Source organism: Odontomachus brunneus, unplaced genomic scaffold (assembly GCF_010583005.1).
Source record: "Odontomachus brunneus isolate Ranch 3 - 2012 unplaced genomic scaffold, Obru_v1 Obru_scaffold_011, whole genome shotgun sequence".
NCBI lineage: Eukaryota > Metazoa > Arthropoda > Insecta > Hymenoptera > Formicidae > Odontomachus > Odontomachus brunneus.
The window spans coordinates 103,701-124,595 of NW_022639461.1; the positions used below are offsets into that span (position 1 = coordinate 103,701).

General features: G+C 39.4%; 2 protein-coding genes across 5 annotated transcripts in view; both read left to right on the top strand.

The window, feature by feature from the left end:
* Positions 1–5,445, top strand: part of LOC116840668 (proteasome adapter and scaffold protein ECM29) — a 10,756-nt gene extending 5,311 nt beyond the window's left edge. For 3 of the 4 annotated variants that reach the window (XM_032807667.1, XM_032807669.1, XM_032807668.1), the window contains exons 14-29: positions 77–252; positions 358–459; positions 550–756; positions 829–943; positions 1,024–1,207; positions 1,372–1,660; positions 1,767–2,000; positions 2,080–2,424; positions 2,520–2,676; positions 2,759–2,917; positions 3,016–3,147; positions 3,224–3,533; positions 3,627–3,810; positions 3,889–4,021; positions 4,109–4,318; positions 4,455–4,657. In XM_032807667.1, coding sequence (XP_032663558.1) covers positions 77–252; positions 358–459; positions 550–756; positions 829–943; positions 1,024–1,207; positions 1,372–1,660; positions 1,767–2,000; positions 2,080–2,424; positions 2,520–2,676; positions 2,759–2,917; positions 3,016–3,147; positions 3,224–3,533; positions 3,627–3,810; positions 3,889–4,021; positions 4,109–4,318; positions 4,455–4,657 — 3,140 coding nt within the window. Of the gene's footprint in view, positions 1–76; positions 253–357; positions 460–549; positions 757–828; positions 944–1,023; positions 1,208–1,371; positions 1,661–1,766; positions 2,001–2,079; positions 2,425–2,519; positions 2,677–2,758; positions 2,918–3,015; positions 3,148–3,223; positions 3,534–3,626; positions 3,811–3,888; positions 4,022–4,108; positions 4,319–4,454; positions 4,667–5,144 lie in introns of those variants that run through there. The other variant, XM_032807666.1, reaches the window with a different exon arrangement.
* A 13,979-nt stretch (positions 5,446–19,424) lies between these two features.
* Positions 19,425–20,895, top strand: part of LOC116840694 (cAMP-specific 3',5'-cyclic phosphodiesterase) — a 474,033-nt gene continuing 472,562 nt past the window's right edge. Inside the window, exons 1-2 of the mRNA XM_032807761.1 lie at positions 19,425–19,608; positions 20,408–20,522. Coding sequence (XP_032663652.1) covers positions 20,431–20,522 — 92 coding nt within the window. The 5' untranslated portion in view covers positions 19,425–19,608; positions 20,408–20,430. The remainder of the gene's footprint in view (positions 19,609–20,407; positions 20,523–20,895) is intronic.

The window sequence follows — 20,895 nt, forward strand, 5'->3', positions numbered from 1 at the left end:
TATATATATATATATATATATATATACATACCATATATATTATATATATATGTGTGTATGTGTGTGTGTTATTCAGGTACATATCTCCATGATAACGCGATATTATTGATGGATGCCGCTATCCAAGGTATTGGCGTTTTGGGAAAAACATATTCTTTACCCTTGCCAGCAGAAAATGATAATGATTTGAATAAAAAGGCTATAGTTGAAACGCTATTTTCCGTGTTATCTAACGCTAAGTTGAGCACGAAGGTTTGTTGAATACACAATTAATTATATATTACATAATACCGATCGATATGTATATATTCTATATTATGCGCGCGTATTTATTCTCATTTATTTATATTTTCTCAGATGAAAGAAAAAGCTGCGCTTTCGTTAGGATACTTGTGTATTGGTGAATCTTTCCCATATACCACAGAAATCGTTGACAAGATTATAGCCACAGTCAAAGAGGTATGTATAAATATTGTTTTTATTTGTGTTTGTCTTTATATATTATTATATAATATATATAATATACAAAATTTCCTTCATATTCAACAGACGAAGGACATAGAAATTCATTTGATTTTGGGAGAAGCTTTAGTTTGTTGCGTTAAAGCACAAGCTTCTCCAGAAGGTAGGGACATCTGGAGGACTTTACCTGCCGAACATGTCATTCCGTACAGCAAGGAAAGTGATGAATTATTAATACATGTGTTGGTCGAATTACTTAACATATATCAAGTGCCTCATCCAAATCTACGACAGGTATTTATATGAAATATTTTAAAGACACAAATGTATATATTACGCTTTGCTGATTAATAATGTTCCTTAAAGGCAATATGTGTGTGGTTATTTACGCTTTTAAAACACAACGTTCAACGGGAATGCGTCAAGGAGAGATTGTCTGCGATTCACCATGCATTTATAGATTTTCTTTCCGATGACAGTGGTAAGCAATATTGATTATTGCAGTAGTAAATTCTGATCTAATATCTTGAAAGATGTTTAATTTATTTTATATGTACACAGATATAGTGCAAGATATTGCTTCGAAAGGCCTTAGTTTGGTACATATTAACAGCAAGAAGGAAGAACGTGACACTTTAGTGTCTAACATATTGGATCAGTTTACGCAGGGTCGTAGAACAGTGCAACAAGTTACTGCTGACACGAAATTGTTCGAGGAAGGCCAATTGGGAAAAAGTCCATCTGGGTAAGATTAAGTTACGTAATAAATAGTTTGTGTTGATTTGCACTTTCACAGGATTGAAAATATTTTGATATATATGCACAGATAAAATATTTCAAAGCATATTAATAGTTGACAAGAGAGTAGGATATTAGAGGGCATGTTCGTAAAAAAAAATATTTTTTCAGTGGTAATCTGTCAACGTATCGAGAGATCTGTTCTCTGGCGACAGAATTGCAGAAACCAGAGCTTGTGTATTACTTTATGCATTTGGCAAATAATAACGCGATATGGACGTCCAAAAAAGGCGCGGCGTTCGGTTTCGCAGCGATCGCCAGTATCGCGAAAGATGAGCTGAATAAGTATCTGCCGAATATCATACCACGATTGTATAGATATCAATTCGATCCGACGCCGAAAATCCAACAGAGTATGACTAGCATTTGGCGGGCAGTCGTCCCTTCCACGATGAAAGCCGTTAGTAGTATTAAATTAAATAATCGTTACAGCGCGCGTATTATCATACATGTGTGTTACGTGACGGGAGAGTAAGCGTAAAAATGTTTTTTATATATCACTATAGATCGAACAGTATCATAAAGAAATATTGACTGATGTAACTGATAATCTAACGAATAACGAGTGGAGGGTGCGTATCAGTTGTTGTAATGCTCTCGCAGATCTTTTAAGGACAAATGTTCAGTTCAATTTCGCCGAATGCGGCCCGGAACTGTGGAAGAGATTGTTTCGTGTGATGGACGATATTCACGAAGGTACGCGATTAGCCGCGACGAGTACTGCCAAGATACTTAGCAAGGTAAGTTGCGAAACACGAGACTTATGCGTTGAAAAATTTGCACGACGTTGATATAACATCTTGCTACTCAATATTACAGGTTTGCATACGGTATTGTGACTCTTCGCACGGTAATGCAGGGAAGGAAGTCATTCAAGCGATATTGCCCGTACTACTTGATATTGGCATCACTCATACCGTAGATACGGTGAGATCGATATCGTTACAAACGGTGTCTCAACTCGTATCAACAGCCGGTGTTCTGTTGAAACCGTCGCTTGTAAATTTAATACCTTCGTTGTTGGAGACTATTGGCGAATCGGAGAATCCTAAACTTTCGTATTTGAGTAATGTGTGCGGCACGTCTACGGAGACGCAGGAAGCTATCGATAATGTTAGAGCTAACGTGGCTAAAGGCCATTACGCGTCAGATACAATAACAAAGGTAACTTCAGTCTTTGTGGTTGAATGTCTGGCAAGTTAATTTGATAGAGGAGTATTGCGCGCATTACGTGAACGCTTAACTTCCTTTTATTACAGTGTATCCAATATGTCGATACGGATGTATTGAAGGACTTGATGCCAAAAGTAATAGACTTGATCAAGTGTAGTATAGGATTTGGAACGAAAATCGCTTGTTCGCATTTCGTAATTCTTCTCAGCACGCATTTGAAAATAGAGTTGCAGCCATATACGGGTTAGTAATTGTGTCAATCTTCAAAAATACAATAATGATTTGTTATTTTTAACAAATTGATAATTCATATTATTCTGTTCAGCTAAAGTTCTGTCTGCCTTACTCAACGGTTTGACAGATCGTAATGCTGCTGTGAGAAAAAATAATGCAATTAGCATAGGACACGTAGTTGGCTCTGCTAAAGATTCTAGTCTAGATAAATTATTCAATACCTTGAACACGTGGTATCTAGAACGCGAAGGTATGCGCTCGTCTGCAGCAGTTTATATACGCTTTTTATTTATTTTTTTATCATTTCGTTTGACGAAATACTACATCGAAGCAAAATATAAATTATAGATGACGCAATAAGACTGGCGATCGGGCAGACTTTGCAATCTATAAACAATTATAATCAGGAAAAATTGAAAAATTATCAAAAAATAGTCGTTCCTTTAACGTTCTTCGCAATGCATGCAGAAAAGATATCAGGTTTGTATTCCAATATTATTTTTATTCGTAAATGTTTTTGCTTTCGTGCACTTTCATACGTATTTATTTTGTCCAGGGAATGAAAGCACTATCGAACTGTGGACTGATCTGTGGAATGAAATAACGCCTGGAACCGAGGCAGGAATTCTTCAGAATTTGCGATCAATAACCGATATTTTACACACAACTTTGGAATCAGCGTCATGGACTACGAAAGTACAAGCCGCGAATGCGGTTTATACCGTTGCCTTAAAGTCGGGACATAATATCGACATGGAAGCTCGGAATACTTTATTAAAAATATTGACAGATGGCTTGCGTGGCAGAACTTGGAACGGAAAGGAACGTCTGTTAAACGCGCTCGCTATGTTGGCATGTAATAGCAAGTATGTGTGTCAAACATTTTGAGTTCGAAACTATTTATATGTACAAGAGTTGATTAATAATGGACATAATATGCGACATTAATCTCATTGTAGAGAAGCTTTAAACGCAGACACTGCACTGTTAGATTCAATTGTGGTAACACTGCACAGAGAAAGCAAGAAGGAAAATGCAGAATATCGTCGAAACGCATTGCAAGCGTTCGCTATGGTTTTGCACGAACTTGACATTGATAGGTTTACGGAAACTTATGAAATTGTACAAGATATCTTGATTAAAGTGAGTTATTGGCAATTATATTATTGTACAGAGATACAGAGATGAACATATGATATTATATATGTTTTGCGTGCACAGGTATCTGATAAAAGTAATGATGATGAAGATACTGCAGAGGAAAGTAGAAAGAAAAAGGAAAATAATATAAAATTGCAAGAAACAGTTTACGAAGTACTTGGAAAAGCATGGCCCTCCAGTAAAAAGACTCAAGGTTACAAAACTAAACGTACTTTATAGAATACAATTACGTTTAGAGAATATCTCTTTATTTCGTAATATGATCCGCTTTTGATTGCAGATAAGTATTGCATAGAATTTGTAACTCACTGTCAGAAAGTATTGCCAAATAGTACGAGATCTGTGCAAATCGCTATTCTGACGACATTAAACCTCTTTGTGGATAGACTTGTCTTATTAAAAGTAAGCAAAGAGGAGATTTCGTCACAAGATAGAAAAGTATTGGACGAGATATGTGATAGCCTCAATAAAATATTATTGTATTGTATAAGTAAGTATATTTTATAGATACAATAATCATATTTAATTAACGTATTAATTTAATAAATTTACTTTTTAAGATGATTTCGAAATAATTTCATTATGGTGCAATACATTATTCTCTTAAATGTGATTATCTTTTTTAGACATTTCAAAATTTACCAGGATTAGAAAGGAAGCATTGAATATAGTTCTCTCGCTAGCAAGAAAAATGCGCGATACGGATAACAATGAACAGCTCGACAAGATGACGCGTATTTTAAAAGAGCTCTTGCCTGAGTTAGTGAAGGATAATCAACCAGAAATACGAACCAGAGTTGTCGACATTAAGGAAATGCTGAAGATTTAACTAAATTACGTGAGTATTCTAAAGTCGAGATTTATGTATCTCTCACATATACACATTGTTCCGCAATATATTGTGTAATGTCGTTCGACTACAGTCGATCTCGGAGCGATGATGCTAACAAGGAATTCTGATAGCTATTGTTGCGTGTTTATTTAATAATATGATAATGTAGATGTGCCTAAATATAATACCTAAATATAATACTCCATTGCTTAATAAGATGTAATTCAGAACGTAATCTGTTTATAAAATTCTTTATTATGCCCTGTATTCAGCAATGGATCAAAGAAATAAAGAACAGTAATCTTAATCTCTGTCTGCGAGTGTACTTATTATAATTACGTTATATATCTATCATGTCATCCTCTAAATAATAAAATATATAATTATTGTGTATATATAAAATATATAGTTATTGTGTAAATATACGTGTAAATACGTGTTTTTTTTATGCAGACACGTAACAAAATGACAATTTTATCGACAGATTCAGATTGTGGATGCGGAAGTTTCATCTCTACCCGATGTATGCAGACGGCGTATGAGATTTTACTACGAATTGATGAGAAAGATTGACATGGTTCTTCTCAGGCTTCTCTCTGCTTGCTAGTTGTGCACACAGTGTTAAAAAATCTTCTATTTATTAATTGCGATAATAATTATTTTTTATTACAAGCAATTTTATCTTTACATTTATTATTAATGAGGATAAGTTAATCAACGTTTAATAGATTGTAGCGCATACATTATGTATATGAAGTCTATTAAAAACAGAACTAAAAAATTTATTAGCCTCTTAAAATAAGCCACTTAAAATGAATTAATATAAATTTGTTAAAATAATACTCATTATGCTTGATTAATATATATATATATATATATATATATATATATATATATATATAATTGTTAAAGATCTTCACAATTTAATTTATTCAAATTATTCGTGCGTTTTTTTACAAATAACATATGAAAACTATTATTATCATTTGTGATTTATTTTTGCGATTACTTCTATATTTTAAATCGTTTTTTGATAATTAGTTTGATCAGATTATCTTGAAGAAAGCCATTGTTTTTATTAGTCTTGTTGATATGTATTTAATATTATTCGCATTTGTTATGTGGTGTTAATACAAATAGTACTTTCTTATATTTAATCATGAAATTATAGATTACTTCTATCATGAAAACATTACTATAAGAAACAGAAACCTAAACAGAAATTACAAATAAAAGAAATGCTTAATATAACACTTTTTAAATGTTATATACTAGGCTCACCACACACAGTCTTGTAAGAAGAGAAAATTATATATGTAAAATAAGAGGTGTAAAAGAAAATTATATTGAGAATTATTTGATGTACATATATGTGTTTTACATATTACAAACGGCAGATTTTTCAAAATATCGTACTGACATTTTATCTGATTATTTAAAATACGACGAGTAGAACAGAATTTGCATAACGTGTGTTAAAAATTTACTCCTAAATAAATTCTTCAAGCATTCTTTTTATCAAAAGAACTACGTAGTCTGTTTGAAGAAATTGCGTGTAAAAAATAGTAAAATTCAATAGTGAAATCAAGCAAGTTTACTTTTGAGAAAATCGATATAAAAGTCGACGAGAGTTGATAGTGCTATTTCATCTTTCTAACATTCGATCACTTCTGACGATGTTGCGTTAGGTCGTCGAATTTTGCTTAACGTACAACGGAGAGAAACGGCGAGTCAGCTATACGCGCGTAAAAATCACGTTTTCATTGAACAAAAGCGATAGATATTTTTCATACACACCCAACTCTCTCTCTCTCTCTCTCTCTTACGTGTTTATGTAGCGTGTTTGGCGCGTCGCAATGTCATCGCGTTTCATTGTGTCTCCGGCGCGTCTAGTAGGTGGCACACGCGCACGATGCCGCTCTTCAGTTATCGTTCGGTCTTCCCTCGGTACGCGTCGTGTTACACCTGTTGCCCGTGTACTACAGATCAACGTCGTCAGTCTCTGCGATCGACGCGAGGATTATGATCAACGAACAATTGTGGCCTCACATGAAGTACGACCGGGGCGAATCGCCGTCGCCGAGAAGTTTCGTCGCGTCGCATTAAAACCGGGAAATTAACGAAGATGTACATTTCGAAGGTTCGTTTCATCGAACATAATCGTTGCGTGTAGGAGATTCTCTCACGCGGGGACACATGTGAGTGAATCGCGTGTTTCTTTTCTCGCGATCGTCATCGATAGCGTCATCGTTAGCGAGATCTAACGAGGACGCGATTCTCGTACGTGTGATCTCTCTACGTGAAATTTTCGCGTCCCATTCAATATTTTACCGCGCTTTATAATTCTACAATTCTTCCCTTCGTCGACTTTTGTACCAATACGATCCAATCGGCTATTCGCTCACGCGCGGGGATCAACGCGAGACATTTCCGACGAATTTGATACTTTGAATTGTAACTTGTGCTTTTTTTAAGAGTCAGTCTCGTGCAGTACCTCCATAAGAAAGCATCACGCGCCTGCGCGTCGGGGTCAAATTTGAAACCAAGTTCAAATTCGCTGCGTCGCTCGAACAAGTCAATCGTCGGCCAATTTCATAGTGATGCCGACCGTTGCGCCTCGCAGTCGTCCGGGCACGCCATTCAACAAGTACGGATCGCGCGGGACACGGTGTCTTTGCGTCGCGGGGTGTTAACAAATACGTGACTGAGAGTGGTGGACGTGTTTTGACGATCGACTCCAATGAGTGAACAACGATATTTCGCGAAAACGATCGTGTCGTGGCGACTCGTTCACACAGCGAGAGTGATCGTATGGTGAGTTGACTGAACATTTTTTTCTGTCGCGGTATCATCCGTCGGAAATCGAAAAAAAGAGAGATTTAGGACGAATAAGAATTACAGAGGATCAACGTCTTCGGAAAAGTAGAAACAGTATATGTCGTAGGGTATGCCACTTTATCCCGTGGAGGGGACTGAAGACACTCTGACGCAGACAGAAAAAAGAAAACTCACAAATCCGATATATATATATACCCATACAGCACAAATCTTCAAAGAACGTTCTAAGGACATTCATACATTCTAAGAACGTCCCAGAACATTCTCTGAAGATTGTGTGCTGTCTGGGTATATATTCGCGATCGTAGATAGAATTAATCGGACATCTCGAAGCACAGTTTCTATATCGATATATCTCCGTGTAACTTTGCGATCAGCTATCGCTTTGTGGTCAGTAAAGTTAGTGCAATGTGACGAGCGATGAAAGACGTGCTGGCCTCTTTGTCATCTCGCGAGCACCGAATTGCCGCGAAGTCATGGTGAGAAGTTCCGAGAAAAGTTCGTTGTCTCTGATCGCACGGAGACGTTCGCGAAAGAGTCCGGGTTAACTCGTCGATTGTCGTCGAATTCACGTCATGTCGTGAGCTCCGTTCGTCTCACGTGAAGTTGCATCCGGGAACGTTGCTCGTCGTAATTGAGATTGCGTCGATCGAATCGAAATCACGGCGGGGAGGGCGCGGGGGTGACACGATTCGACGAAGATGTGACCAGCTTGGACGGACCAGCGGATAACAACGAAGACGACCGTCGCGGAGGACGCGTGAACGGTGCAGGGAATCTAGAGCCGGTCTTGGTGCCGGCGACGGCGACGGGTTGCATCAAGTGACGGTGACGTCAATGCACATTTGCGCGCGGATTTTCGCGTGGGCATGGGACCTGCTCGTCGGTAGCACCACATACCCGATGCAGCAGGTAAGTTTATTATCCGCTTTCAATTTCGCCTATGCCGCAACAGTGGTGTAATTACTTAATTGTGGCCGGCGTGTGGCTTAACTCCGCGCGCGGACGGGAACGCGTGCGTGGGCGATGCGTGTGTCAATTGACACGGTCCCTCCTCGACATCTCGTTCGGTCCGATCGAGTCCGTAAATTAAAGCAATTTTCTGCAAAACTAACGTCTCCGCTTTTCTCGCCCGACGAGTGGCGAAAATTTAAGAAAGTTTTGTCCCGACGAGAGCACGTACTGCGCGCCAACGCGATAACTCGTATTCCTCCGAGATGCAATTGCTCCACAGTTAATTGCTTTTCAAAGGTTGTAACAGTCAATTTGCCGATACGAGTGCTCCTTGTAATTTCTTCCAACAGTTAAGATATCAAAAATATACCGACCGAAATCATAGTACATCCGGGTATCTGTTGGAAGAAATTACAAGGAATATTCGTATTGGCAAATTGACAAAATTGACCGTAGCTTTTCATTACTCGAAGTGAGTCAATGAAAGTAAGGAATCAAAAGGATTTCCGATTCAGATAGATTCCTATCTGAGTTATAAAATGCATATATCTAGCGAACTGCCCACGCTTGTTAAATACGATATGAACGTACAAAAAGCTGTACTCGTTTATCATTACGTTAGCAATTAATATTTTTCATGCATGCTGAACTTTAAGTCCGCTTCTTCTAGTTTTATTTTTACCTCTCGCGCGATATTGCGGTTCCCATGTAGAAAGTACGAGTATATTAAATCATATCAATGTCGACGCCGTAGTTGTCACGGACGTAATATTTTTCAGTAATTTCAGATACCGACAAATGTGGTTAACAGGATACGGAATACTTCAACTGCTGAGTTGACGATATAATTTATTGACATCAATGTACGCCGACGATGATAAGGCGTAGATGATACGCGCGCGTGGGTAGTCGAGTTGTATATAAATTTTGAATTGCATTTTGAAGTGCATTGGTTGTGCACATTTATCTAATTATATCACTACAAATTTTTTGTTGCATACGCCATATATCAAGGGCCAATTTATAGGTACAAACGAAATCGCACTTATCGTAGAAAATTGCATTTTCTACTGTTAAAGCTCTTCGTTGAGATATCGAGTGAAGCAAAATTTGTTTAATATGGGGAGGTTTTTTGTAAGAGCTTATAACTTTGTTCTTAATACTATATTTGATTTGGTGAAGTATGCACAATATTTTATGAAGATATATATCTGTAAAATTATTCTCTTAAATACATAATAAAATTATTACTTTTTCAGATATAATTATTTTAGAAAGCATATTTTCATCATATTGCCTATATTGCCTTTTTCCTATATTAGGCAACTAAATAAAACTAAATAAAACTAAAAGGAAACTACTAAAATGCGGTCGCCGCTCTTACAATGTTTCGCAAAAGAAACGTATTACTCTTTTATTGAAGCTATCAAAAATCTTGTCTTCTCATATTGCTGTACGTAATTGTTTCCCGGATTGCAAGTAATTTTCTCCAATTTTCTCTTTCCAATGCTTCTTTGAATGGATCACGGCTTTTAGATGCGAGTTAAATTCGATGGATTGTGTCTGTACGTACCGATAAGTTTGTAGTAGACGCAAAAGCGTCGAGAATAGAATCGTGAACTTGCCGTACCGTCGATCAAACTTTCAATTCCCACCGTTTGATTGTTTTCCGGATTGTTTTGTCGAGCGATGCACGGAAAGAGGCGGGTGCAAATGAAAATTCTTGCTAGTTCTCACGCATACACGCACGCTCTCTGTATTTTTTTTTTTTAATTTCGCCTGTAACCAATGTATACTGCTTATGTATACTGCAATATATCGCTTGATACATTTCGAAAGCGCGAATGTGCTCGATGTAACGCTCAGTGTAATGAATCATAACATACCCAGCGACCTCCGTTTCGAGCTTTTTCTCGCAAATTAAAATCTGTGATGAGAGCTGCGATTAAAGTAAATCTAATTTTTTTTATTTGCAACTTATGCGATTATTAGTATCTTTTATTTAAGATTTGCAACTTATGCGATTATTAGTATCTTTTATTTAAGAAACACGAACCACGGTAGCGATTCACGCAAGGTATCACGTTTTCCTCAAAGCAAATTTCCGATCGTTTGTACGTGGACGTTATAACCCATACCGACTGTGACGTGGTGCAAATATTAGAACGACTGAAAAAAATGTAATAAAGTCGACTATGTGCAAAAGCATTTCGCTTGACTAAATAATCGAGTTTATATCTCTACGAGCTTAGAGAGAGAGAGAGAGAGAGAGAGAGAGAGAGAGAGAGAGAGAGAGAGAGAGAGAGAGAACGAGTTTATATTTTAATTTGAAAACATGTTGCGCGAATGCGAAAGGGGCCTGTATAACACACTGGAATAAACGCACATATGTGTTTCTTCAAACGTTGTAACGGATTAAACCTCTACGAATACTTTACAAGCATCTACTTATTCATGTACCTTTTGATCTCTTTTTTACTGAATCTGAAATGCCCCGTTTTTTTTCTACGGATAATAATGAATTATCAATTCGACAATGCTGGTGGATCTTCTTAACCCGTCATTGGAAAGATGGAATTTGATGAATTTTGTTCTTCTTTTTTTATTTTTATAATTTTTCAGACCTTATATCTCTCATGATTCTGTGGAAAATATTGAGATTTAATAACAATCTACACATAAAAAATGTCAAAGATATTACAAAGATTTAAAGAGAACGATACGGAATACGTGGAGTCTGTCCGCCTTCCTGATGACGGTTTAACTTGACTTTGCGCGATTTAATTCGCACATAATACGTGCACTATACGCGATCTTGAAACGTCGGCTAGGGTGGTGATAACACTTTACCGAATATCGATATTTCCCGAAACGCTTCCGCACCACGCCTTTCCTCGCGCACGTGTAATAACAATAGAGCTTAAACGGTGTCTCTCCTCGGAGGAGGCATGCTGGTTAGGCCTTACGCATGTGCGTAGTGTCGCGCACTTATTCGCATGCGGTGTTCCCCATTAGCTAACAATCTAATTATGAGCCTCCGCGCTCCACCCGTCGACGCCCTTTGTTTGCCCCTTTCCCGTAGAGCTACCGGTGTGCGCCCTCGAGGCCACCATGGTCGCAATTTTGGCCTCGTTTGCGTGTTATTAACGAGGCGAACGAAGAAGCCACATGGCTCTCGAGAATGCACAATTTTCACGCATATTAGCGCTGTCAATGTACGATAATATTAATTAATGAGAATTAAGCGCGTGTCGTTGGAAAACAAAGAAGGGAAAATAGAATGGAAATCACGTGGTGATGTGCTCAACATTCAATTAAATGAATGCAGACCATTGCTATTTGCATATGATTTTCTCGTATCAGTATAATATAAATTTAAAATAGAATGTGGCCTCGTTCAAATGAACCTCTCCTGAAAATGTGCAGTTGTGCATTGTCGTATGCATGCTCGTTAAATGCAGATCGTTACTTGCTATAATGAACGCGATGTAAGTCGAGTGGAAAATTAAAAGCGTCGAAAAGGTCGGGTGCAAAATTACGAGTGCGAAAATGTGCGTATTATCATGCGGAAAAATTTCATATCCGTGTTTTTCTCGAGAGATTTACGCCACCTTCGGGTATATGGCGCATATGAAACTGCAAAAGATCAGAAGATCACACTGATTACATAATTCTGCGAATAATTCAGTATCGCGTTTATGCGAATATATTCGAAAGAGGTGACGGTTAGAACACCTACAGTACTGACAGTGGAAAGGTATTCGATACTTGAAATGTCCATCGTGGGAGACAAGGAGTTCTCCCACGACGATTCTTTCGACCTGTGTGTACAGTCTTAGCACACGCGTTTATGTTGCAAAATTGTAAGTTATACGACTCACACAAGTGAGAGAGTACAGCCACATCGCGAACCGACATCAATTTGGCTTCGATAAATGCGAATAGAAGCGATATCCGGAATTATGTAATTTTTTCAAATGCCGATTAGATTACAATGGCTCTCTGTGGTCGAGTCCTCGTACAAGTTCACTCGCAATTTAGCCTATAAATTAATTTGCATATTAATTTCGCGATTTTATGATTTATCCATAACGCACGAGCGATATTAATAAATGCCTGTGTTTACGTGGGAGTGAACGGCCGTGTTTACTTTTTGTCTTGTCGGTGTTACACCGACACGCGAGTCGCGAAAACATTTGAGACTGCGCGCGCGCGCGCGAACTAAACAATATTATCGTTGCCGATTGGAAACTGTCGTGGTGGCACGTAATTTATATTACAGTGTATCGCGCATGATATAATATCGCCGATTAACCAATCAATTAATTTCATCCATTAGAGTAAATTGGGTTAATCGGGGTTTCAATGCGAGAGGTCAAAGTCGCCGAAAGTATCGGGTGTACGGATTGCGCTTCGCAACCGATTTTTCGCCGCGATAAAGTCAGCGGTTACAAAATTAATCAGCAAATTAACGCCGTATCTTCATTGATCGTATCTCTATCTGACACTTGTTCGACTTCGCCAGAGAATCCTCTCTTCGTTCCGTTCGATCTTACCTTGCGGTATTTCTTGAACAGCTACGACGGCATTCTTGAGATTCTCCTGGAATATCTCCCCATGCTACATTCCTTCGTTAATTTTTCCAGAAAATATCTCGTAATTCAGTGACACGTCTCGCGCACTCACGTGATAGCTAAGTCCGCCTGGATATCCAGACTAGAATCGGTCTCGCACAAAGCAAACTCGATAATGCTCGGTGTGTTCAGAGAGGAACACGGCGAAAGAAAGTTGAGATGATTCTCAAGTGTATTATCGTAAAGCCGATAGGAGACAAATAACAATAGCGTGAAGGAGACAAATAACAATAGCGTTACGTTTATGGCACGATACTCGGGTCGCGATGCAGATTGCGTCACAAAATCAATGGCGTCACTGCGGCTGAAGGATAGGCGAGAGGGAGGAGGAACGAGGGAGGAGAGGGGTACGGAACTTGTTAGCGTTGCAAATAAATTATAATTACCATGAAAACGGGGTTACATTGCACCGGTAGACATAATTTTCCATCGCGGTAAGGTCGCGTACCATCCGGCACATATATGCGTAGTGTGTGTGTGTGTGTGTGTGTGTGTGTGTCGTGAAAATTGATTCTTTTAGGTGCTGAAATAACAACAAAGACTTACTGTAGCGTGATATTGTGTTTGACAGTTCTGCTCTCCTTAGATATTATTTGCAACCTTGTGCCTCTTACGTCGCGCTAGATATTATACATTGGTAGTAACTAGATGAGTAGAAATGTGAATATAAACAAATAAAATGTTAATTTTAACATTTTTTACGTGTCCTAGAAAGCGGTTTAGTTATTTTAGATTACCGGTTAGTAGAGATGTTGGGCACAAATTTATTATCTTGCGGCAAGACACCGACAAACTTCCATTCTTACTAGCACGTTTGCTCACTTTGAAAGAATTCGCCTTAGGACTTAATGGGATATAGTATTTTCTCCTTTTTTTCGTGTCGAACCTTTACAAAGTTTCACTTTGCACGCGCGCGCGCGCGCGTGTGTATGTGCGTTAAATATTTGCAGTATCGCGCAGGATGCAGGACGGTGAATCTCTTTCCTCACTGCGTTTTACGGTGATCCTTCGAGAGCCCGCGTAAACGGTGCGCGTGCACTTTTGATCTCGGCCCGAGTAATAAGAAGCTCATCACATTTTCCCCCTGAATTGACGTGAATCGCGAGTAAGTGTCTAACTTGTCTGTACGCGACAAGTCGGTTTATTGCCGGCAAGTTTTATCTCAAAGCCTTTCTGGACGCGATAAAACCTCAGCATGAGTTTGCTTCGCTTTGTAATCGCGTTTTGTAATCGTCGTTTTCGCGTTCTGTCGCCGTTAATTCGCACGCCGGGTCGATTCGCGTCAACGTGACAAATTCACGACAAAACGGGAGTTAATTATTCGTCAGAACTGCCAGCAATTCTTTCGGCCTTGAAGAAGAGTAGGTTCCTTCTCATATCTTCCGCTCTTCTCATCCTTTCGTTTTATCATCCGTATGCATTTGCTGCATCTTGCTTTTATGTTGTTGAATTACCTTTTTGCAGCGCGATCGCATGGACACGTACATGCGCGCGGACAATGCTATAGATGGTGGTTACGTCATTTTCCGTTTTATCTGGAAGAATGCATTCGCGCGGTAAACGAAGCGAGGAAAGTTCGCTTCGTGTGACGAGTCTCGACGAGTTCCGATAAATGTGAAAAGTTCGCACGCAGTAGCGTACATGACGCCGCGCATCTCATCTTCCCTCGCGTTAATTCCCTCGCTCGCATCGCTGCGAACGTCGCAGCGAGAGTCAAACGTGAAACAATTAACGGATTATCGATTATCAACGCGTCCTTCCACTTTGGGCTGCGCTTTGGGATTTTCTGTATTTTAAAAGATCGCGCTTGCTAATCTGAGACGACACCGATAAACGTCCCACGCCCTCTTGCGATTGCCTCTCATTTTATCGTTTTTCGTGTCGCTCGAGGGATAGCTAACTCCTGATGAGGTCTCGAGTTTCCAGCACGGAAGGCCAAAGGTCGTTCTCTCGCAGCGAGTCGAAAGATATTTCGCGCGATAATCACTTGTGTATACAGGCGACGTTGCATCTGATGAAAAAGTCAGTTTACTGATAACCCGCTGACGCAGCGTAATGCACCCTCGTGTACTTTCGGAATCGGAAAGTCACCTTTCTACAATGCGGATATGGCACCGTCGTGCGTCTCTGAGAGAAAACTCGCGAAATGTACATCTCGTTTCATTTCTGCAGCAACGTTATTGATGAGAAGGAAGATTCGAGAAGATTTCCGAAATTGAAGGGGAGTTTTTACCGTAATTTGCTCCTTCTTTCGTTATGGGTAGTCGAGTCCTGAAAATTGTTATTTAACCAGCTAAAACCGAAAACAAAAGAATCTTGACGATTATTCGCCTTTTTTTCCAAAAGTGACAAAAATTTTCTTTTCAAAAAGTTTCGATTTTTCTGCTTTTGTTTAAATGGATATTAATTATTAATTTATGGTAAAAAACCATTTATGGGAAACTTGGCTTTGGTTTGGATAACGCTAAACGTCAGTTTTATGTTTTTGACGAGTGCAATTCGAAATAAAAGCAAAGTGATAATAATGGGGACTTTCTATCTAGCAGCGAATATATTTTGCTTTAGCGTTAAAGTTCAAATAGTTAATGAATTTAGCTTCTCGGTAGCAACGATATTAGTCGTTCCTATTTCAGTAATACATCATAGCAGCTATTTTAACTTCTGCGGCTAATCCTATTTCCGCGTGTAGCAAACGGTAGCATTTATTTGACACTGCCTCGCGTGTCTTCGTCTCTTCGTTGTGATGAGAGTTGCCTGCAGGGTCTCTTCAAAGATACACATGCAGAAAAATGTTTTGTTACACAAATTAGCGGTCGTAGATTACAAATGTGACCAAATTCGGAATGCAACGAGACTTCAACTTTCTTTAACCTTCTTGAGGATTTGAGGAAATTAATCAACGTTGAAATAATTCAATTTAATTCTTGAAGGAATATTCGATATCAACTTTCGTCAAGGTTCCGGGAAAATTTTAAAATAGCGCAAAGTTTTATGCAGATTTTGATTTTATTGCGCTACCGTCTTATAGCCGAGGATTTTCTATATCTCTGGAAAAAATATATCCAAAAATATCTTCAACAAAGTTATACAGTAGTGCAAAGTTATCCGATAGATCTGAGCCATCCTGCATATGAAAAAGATATGATTGTACGTGGAGACTTAAGAATTAACCTATGAATTTTAATTATTTTAAGAACTCTCTATTTTGAAAATTTGAAAAAGTCCTTAAAATAGATGGAGTTTCAAATTGATCCCCTTGAGTTCTTGAAGAAAGATCTGTTCGCTTCAACTGTTCGCTTTCGTTCGTCGGATTCCTCACTATAGTACATTTGTTCGCCGATTTCTCGAGTATCCGAGTTCCGAGTAGCACGTGGCAGATTTGGAAGATTGAGACAGTGTGTCATTGGTTACTTTGACGATCTTGTTTGTCGCTCGCATTGGCCTTCCTCTCGTCAATCGATGTTGTCTTCATACATCCTCGCAGCACCCCTCGCATTTGTACCGAATTCCATCAAGCGTAGCAGTTCAATTTGTCTTTGCCGGTCACACGGGCCATGTTTATATGTGTATGTGTGTGTGTGTGTGTGTGTGTGTGTGTGTGTGTGTTGCGTGAGGATATTAAGACGTCAGCCTATTCCTTAGAGAATTCCCATATAACCTAGTGACGGTGTGTTAACGTTCATTTGTTCGCAGTGTGAGACGCTCGTAGCGTCGATTCTTGAGAATTTCCGCCATGATGAGGCACCCTAGTTTCCAGCTTTGTAAATTGAAACTTCAAAGGACTAGCTTCTCCTTCAAGCGTTGTCCTGTTTACGCGGACGTGATTTAGTGATTTTCAACATTGAAAAAAATCTTCTGCTTCCATAATACAATTTCTATATGATCCAAAAAACGCGTCTCTTTGCTTCCTGTTTCTTGCTCCCCCTCCCCCTCCCTCTCTCTCTCTCTCTCTTTCTGGCTTAAGGCTTAGGGTTTGAGTCAGAAAGAGATAAAGAGGAAGAAACAGGAAGCAAAGAACACATTGTGAATCAAGTTTTTATGTTATTAAATACGAATTACGTGTCAAAAAAACTTTGCGGTGTTTTATACCGACACTTTATGCGATCTTGTGGAGTAACTTTTCCCATTCGCAAATAACAGATGTCGTTATTCGACGCGGCAATAGATTGCTCGCGGATATATTCGCGATGCCAGAAGCGCGACGTCGGGACGTGTGCGCATCCCGTGGGAGGGGACCTCACTTTTATAACGAGGGGTTGACCTTTCATTGCCCAACCAGATAATAACGGTGATTACGTATGCATAGGTTATGTTACTAGTTTATCGATTTTTCGCCGAGTCACGAGCACGTGTCCGCTGAATACATCCGGTGACGCTCACGTACTGTTGTTGCAGCAGTAACACCTGTAGATATCCCAGCGCGCATCGCTATGCCGCCCGAGAGGCGCTTATGCAATCGCATTGTTTTTATTGCATGCGCGATAATCTGCTTTGTACGTATGTTCAGCGATCGTCACTCGAGCGGACGTAACCGCACGCATTGTCACTCTGTCCAACTTTTCCCGTTAAACCAATACGAAAGTTTAGTTTATTTACGGAGTGTGCTTAGAGTTATACGTCGCGTATTTGCAACGTGCATTTCGTGATTTGCGCGAAATTCTGAAGCTCTTTACGCGCGTAGTCGCACGATTTTCAAAATTTCCATTGCAAGCAACGCGCTACTTCGAACGGAGTCGACCTCGCGCGAAATATAACGCGATTCTTTGTGCGCGAATTTGCAGGATTTTTTTCGAAGAACGTAGCGGGGTGAGTGTGTTATATATATATATATATATATATATATATATATATATATATATATATATATATATATATATATATACACGCCCGAGATGCGCGACAAGTAGTTTCGAAGATTGAATATACGCCGACCTTTCGCTCGTAAAGACACGCGAAGAGGTTCAGTGCTTTCGCCGTATTAATTTCTTTTCGTTCACTTCGCCGAAATTCCCTCAAGGCAGTTGAGAAGCGCTCTTTTTACCGGATTCTCGTCTAATCTTCACCTAATAATAAGCAACAGATCTCGTTCTCGTTGCGGAGCGTGATGTCGCGCGATCGAAATTCGCCGATTTTATTACGTCGCAGCTGCGCGAAATGGATTATCTTCGAGTACTGAAACGTCTCCGCGGTGCGACGCGGACGTTGGAAACGTTTGAGCAAAATTCAAGCTCGAACGAAGCTTGTCGCGCACACTATTATGGCGATTGTGTGCGCAGCATTTGAAACTGTCAGCGCACCGTAATTGTGTCACTCTCTACTCATATCTTGAGGTTTTCTCAATCTATTTTGCTCCTGCGCTTGCACGCGGACGCGTGATATCAATTCCGCGAGTGATGTATCACGGTGGAAACGGGGGTGACGGTGAGAAAAGATATTGGGTTTGACCGATGGACTGAATAAACGGTTAAGAGTGGAGAGACGATTACCTGTTATTGGGACTCGTCTCGCGAAGAAACCCTACGTTGGAGAAAGAAAACACAGCTATGAGGAGCCCTACTACGATCGATATGCAATTACTGTCTGAGATCCGCGGACCAATAGAGCAGCTTTACATTGTGAATAAATATTTGCCGCGGCAAATAAACGAGTAGCTTCTGTGCGTTTATTTGATTCGGCGAAGGAAGAGAATTAAGCGTAAAGAGGGAAAGTTTCGGGGAGCTGTCAAATGTCATTTAGAGCGACTTTAAAGAGAAGCGGAGAGAAGTGTAAAAATACGGTTAACAAGAAAATTTCGATCTTTAATTCCGTCTAATGCATTTCTCCGTCGTTGTTAGCTGAAAAGCTGTCGCTATAACCAAGTTCCTTTTTATTCATGTTACACAATGTATGTAATTGTTCATTAGTTAGACAATTTCGCGGGATTCGTCGACTACTCCAACGCGAAATGATATCGTTATCTTGCCAATTATCTCCACACGAAGTGATTTTCGTTACGCACAACCGTTACGCGTTTTAGTCTCGTTTTTCATTTGTGTCTGCGAGTAACGAGCTGTACGCGTTCGTAACATTATCGATTGGCAAACGATATATCAAATTTCTAACTGATACTTATTACGGCGTGAGAGGCGAGTGCGGAAAAATGAGACGTCGTTATCTGTGAGATTGACGTTGCGCGTAAAAAAGTTGAGTGATATGAGTTTGGTAAGCGATCCTTGAAATTGGTCCTTGAGTCTATGTTATATACGATGTATGTCTATGTTTTGCGTCTCGAGATTTTCAGAGAATACGCGTGTACGTACGTTTGTTGCTTTTGTTAACAGTCCGTGGAAATCGAAGTGCGAGTGACCAATGAGATCCCCGTTGTCTCGACAGAAACAAATGTCGTGCAAGATGCAACACCGCCATGGACCACCACCACGTCGGTTCTGTGTCGAACCAACCCACCAACCCCCACAAATCCACACTCGCAATACTTATCGCCTCACGTCCTCCACGGCCGAAACTCCCTCTGTTCCGCAAACGGTAAGATTATTGTTTATTTCGCATGCGGGGTGCACGCTAAGTAGAGAAACTACATTTTCTCCCGTTGGTCTCGTTCTTTTACGATAATCGAGAATGATCGGGAGAACAGGTCCATGCATAAAATACGAAATATATTTTTTGGGAAATATAGATATTTGATCCTAAAACCTTAAACATGAGCAAAACTTACTCAGACCAACATTTCGAACGTTCTTAAAAGCACGTGTTTCGTCTTTTTATTACAACTTTTTTTCAACTTTATTGAATCGCAAAAACAGATTTATATTTTTCAATGTTTCTTACACTGCTTAAAAAAATGCATTGAATTTTGATTATTTTTACGCAAGTTAGGGTTCTAGGGTTAATACTTGATTTTTTCCTGCGTCAGAATAAAATCATATAGAATACGGGATGTGTTTGTGCACTCTTATAATAACATTTTAACACATACACATATTGATATTGGCGAAAGTTGATATTGGAAAATACGATCAGTTTCGCCTTCGATTGCGCAACGGACTTAATTGATCCGACCAATTGTTTAGCAATTGAATATGTTTCCGTTATGAGAAAATACAAACGTGTTCTGCATTATCTGTGCGCGACGATATTGAAATTTATTATCGTAAACATTCAATTCCCGTCGTGGTAATCCCTTTAAATCGATGTTTCCTCCACAACCACCTGCCTTCCAGGCGGTATGGCGTGTTGCTCCCACGAGAGAGATTACGTGTGCACTGCGGAAACATTAGACACATGACCTCGCTCCGGAGATTTCTGTAGCGTTCGATTATTTCAGATTACTCGCGTCGCAGACGACCTATGACATTGCGCATCGGTCCTCGTCTCAATCTTCCCAGCAGGAGCACATCCGCGCCGACGACAACGACAGATAGGGAGTGGCGTGTGCTCGGGTGAGTCTGACATGATCTTGCGTTTTTTTCGCGGCTTCCACATCGCGATAGCGTATTTTGAGCATTGTAAGCGCCAATGTGCGTCAAGACGCGATGCATCTTCGTCTGCTCGAAAGATTTTGCGAATCATTTCTTCGCGCAAATATCCAAAGTGTCGAATATTTCTCTTGAAGCATCTAATCTTGAATATTTCGTTGCCATAGTTGATAATTATTGTTCTTTGTGATAATACAGTTACCAAACATTTTCTTTTCAGTGTGATGGCGACAACTGTATAGATAACAATTGTTACTACGAGTTTTGTGTGTACGTAGAATTAATGTATAATATATATATATATATATATACATATATATATATATATATATATATA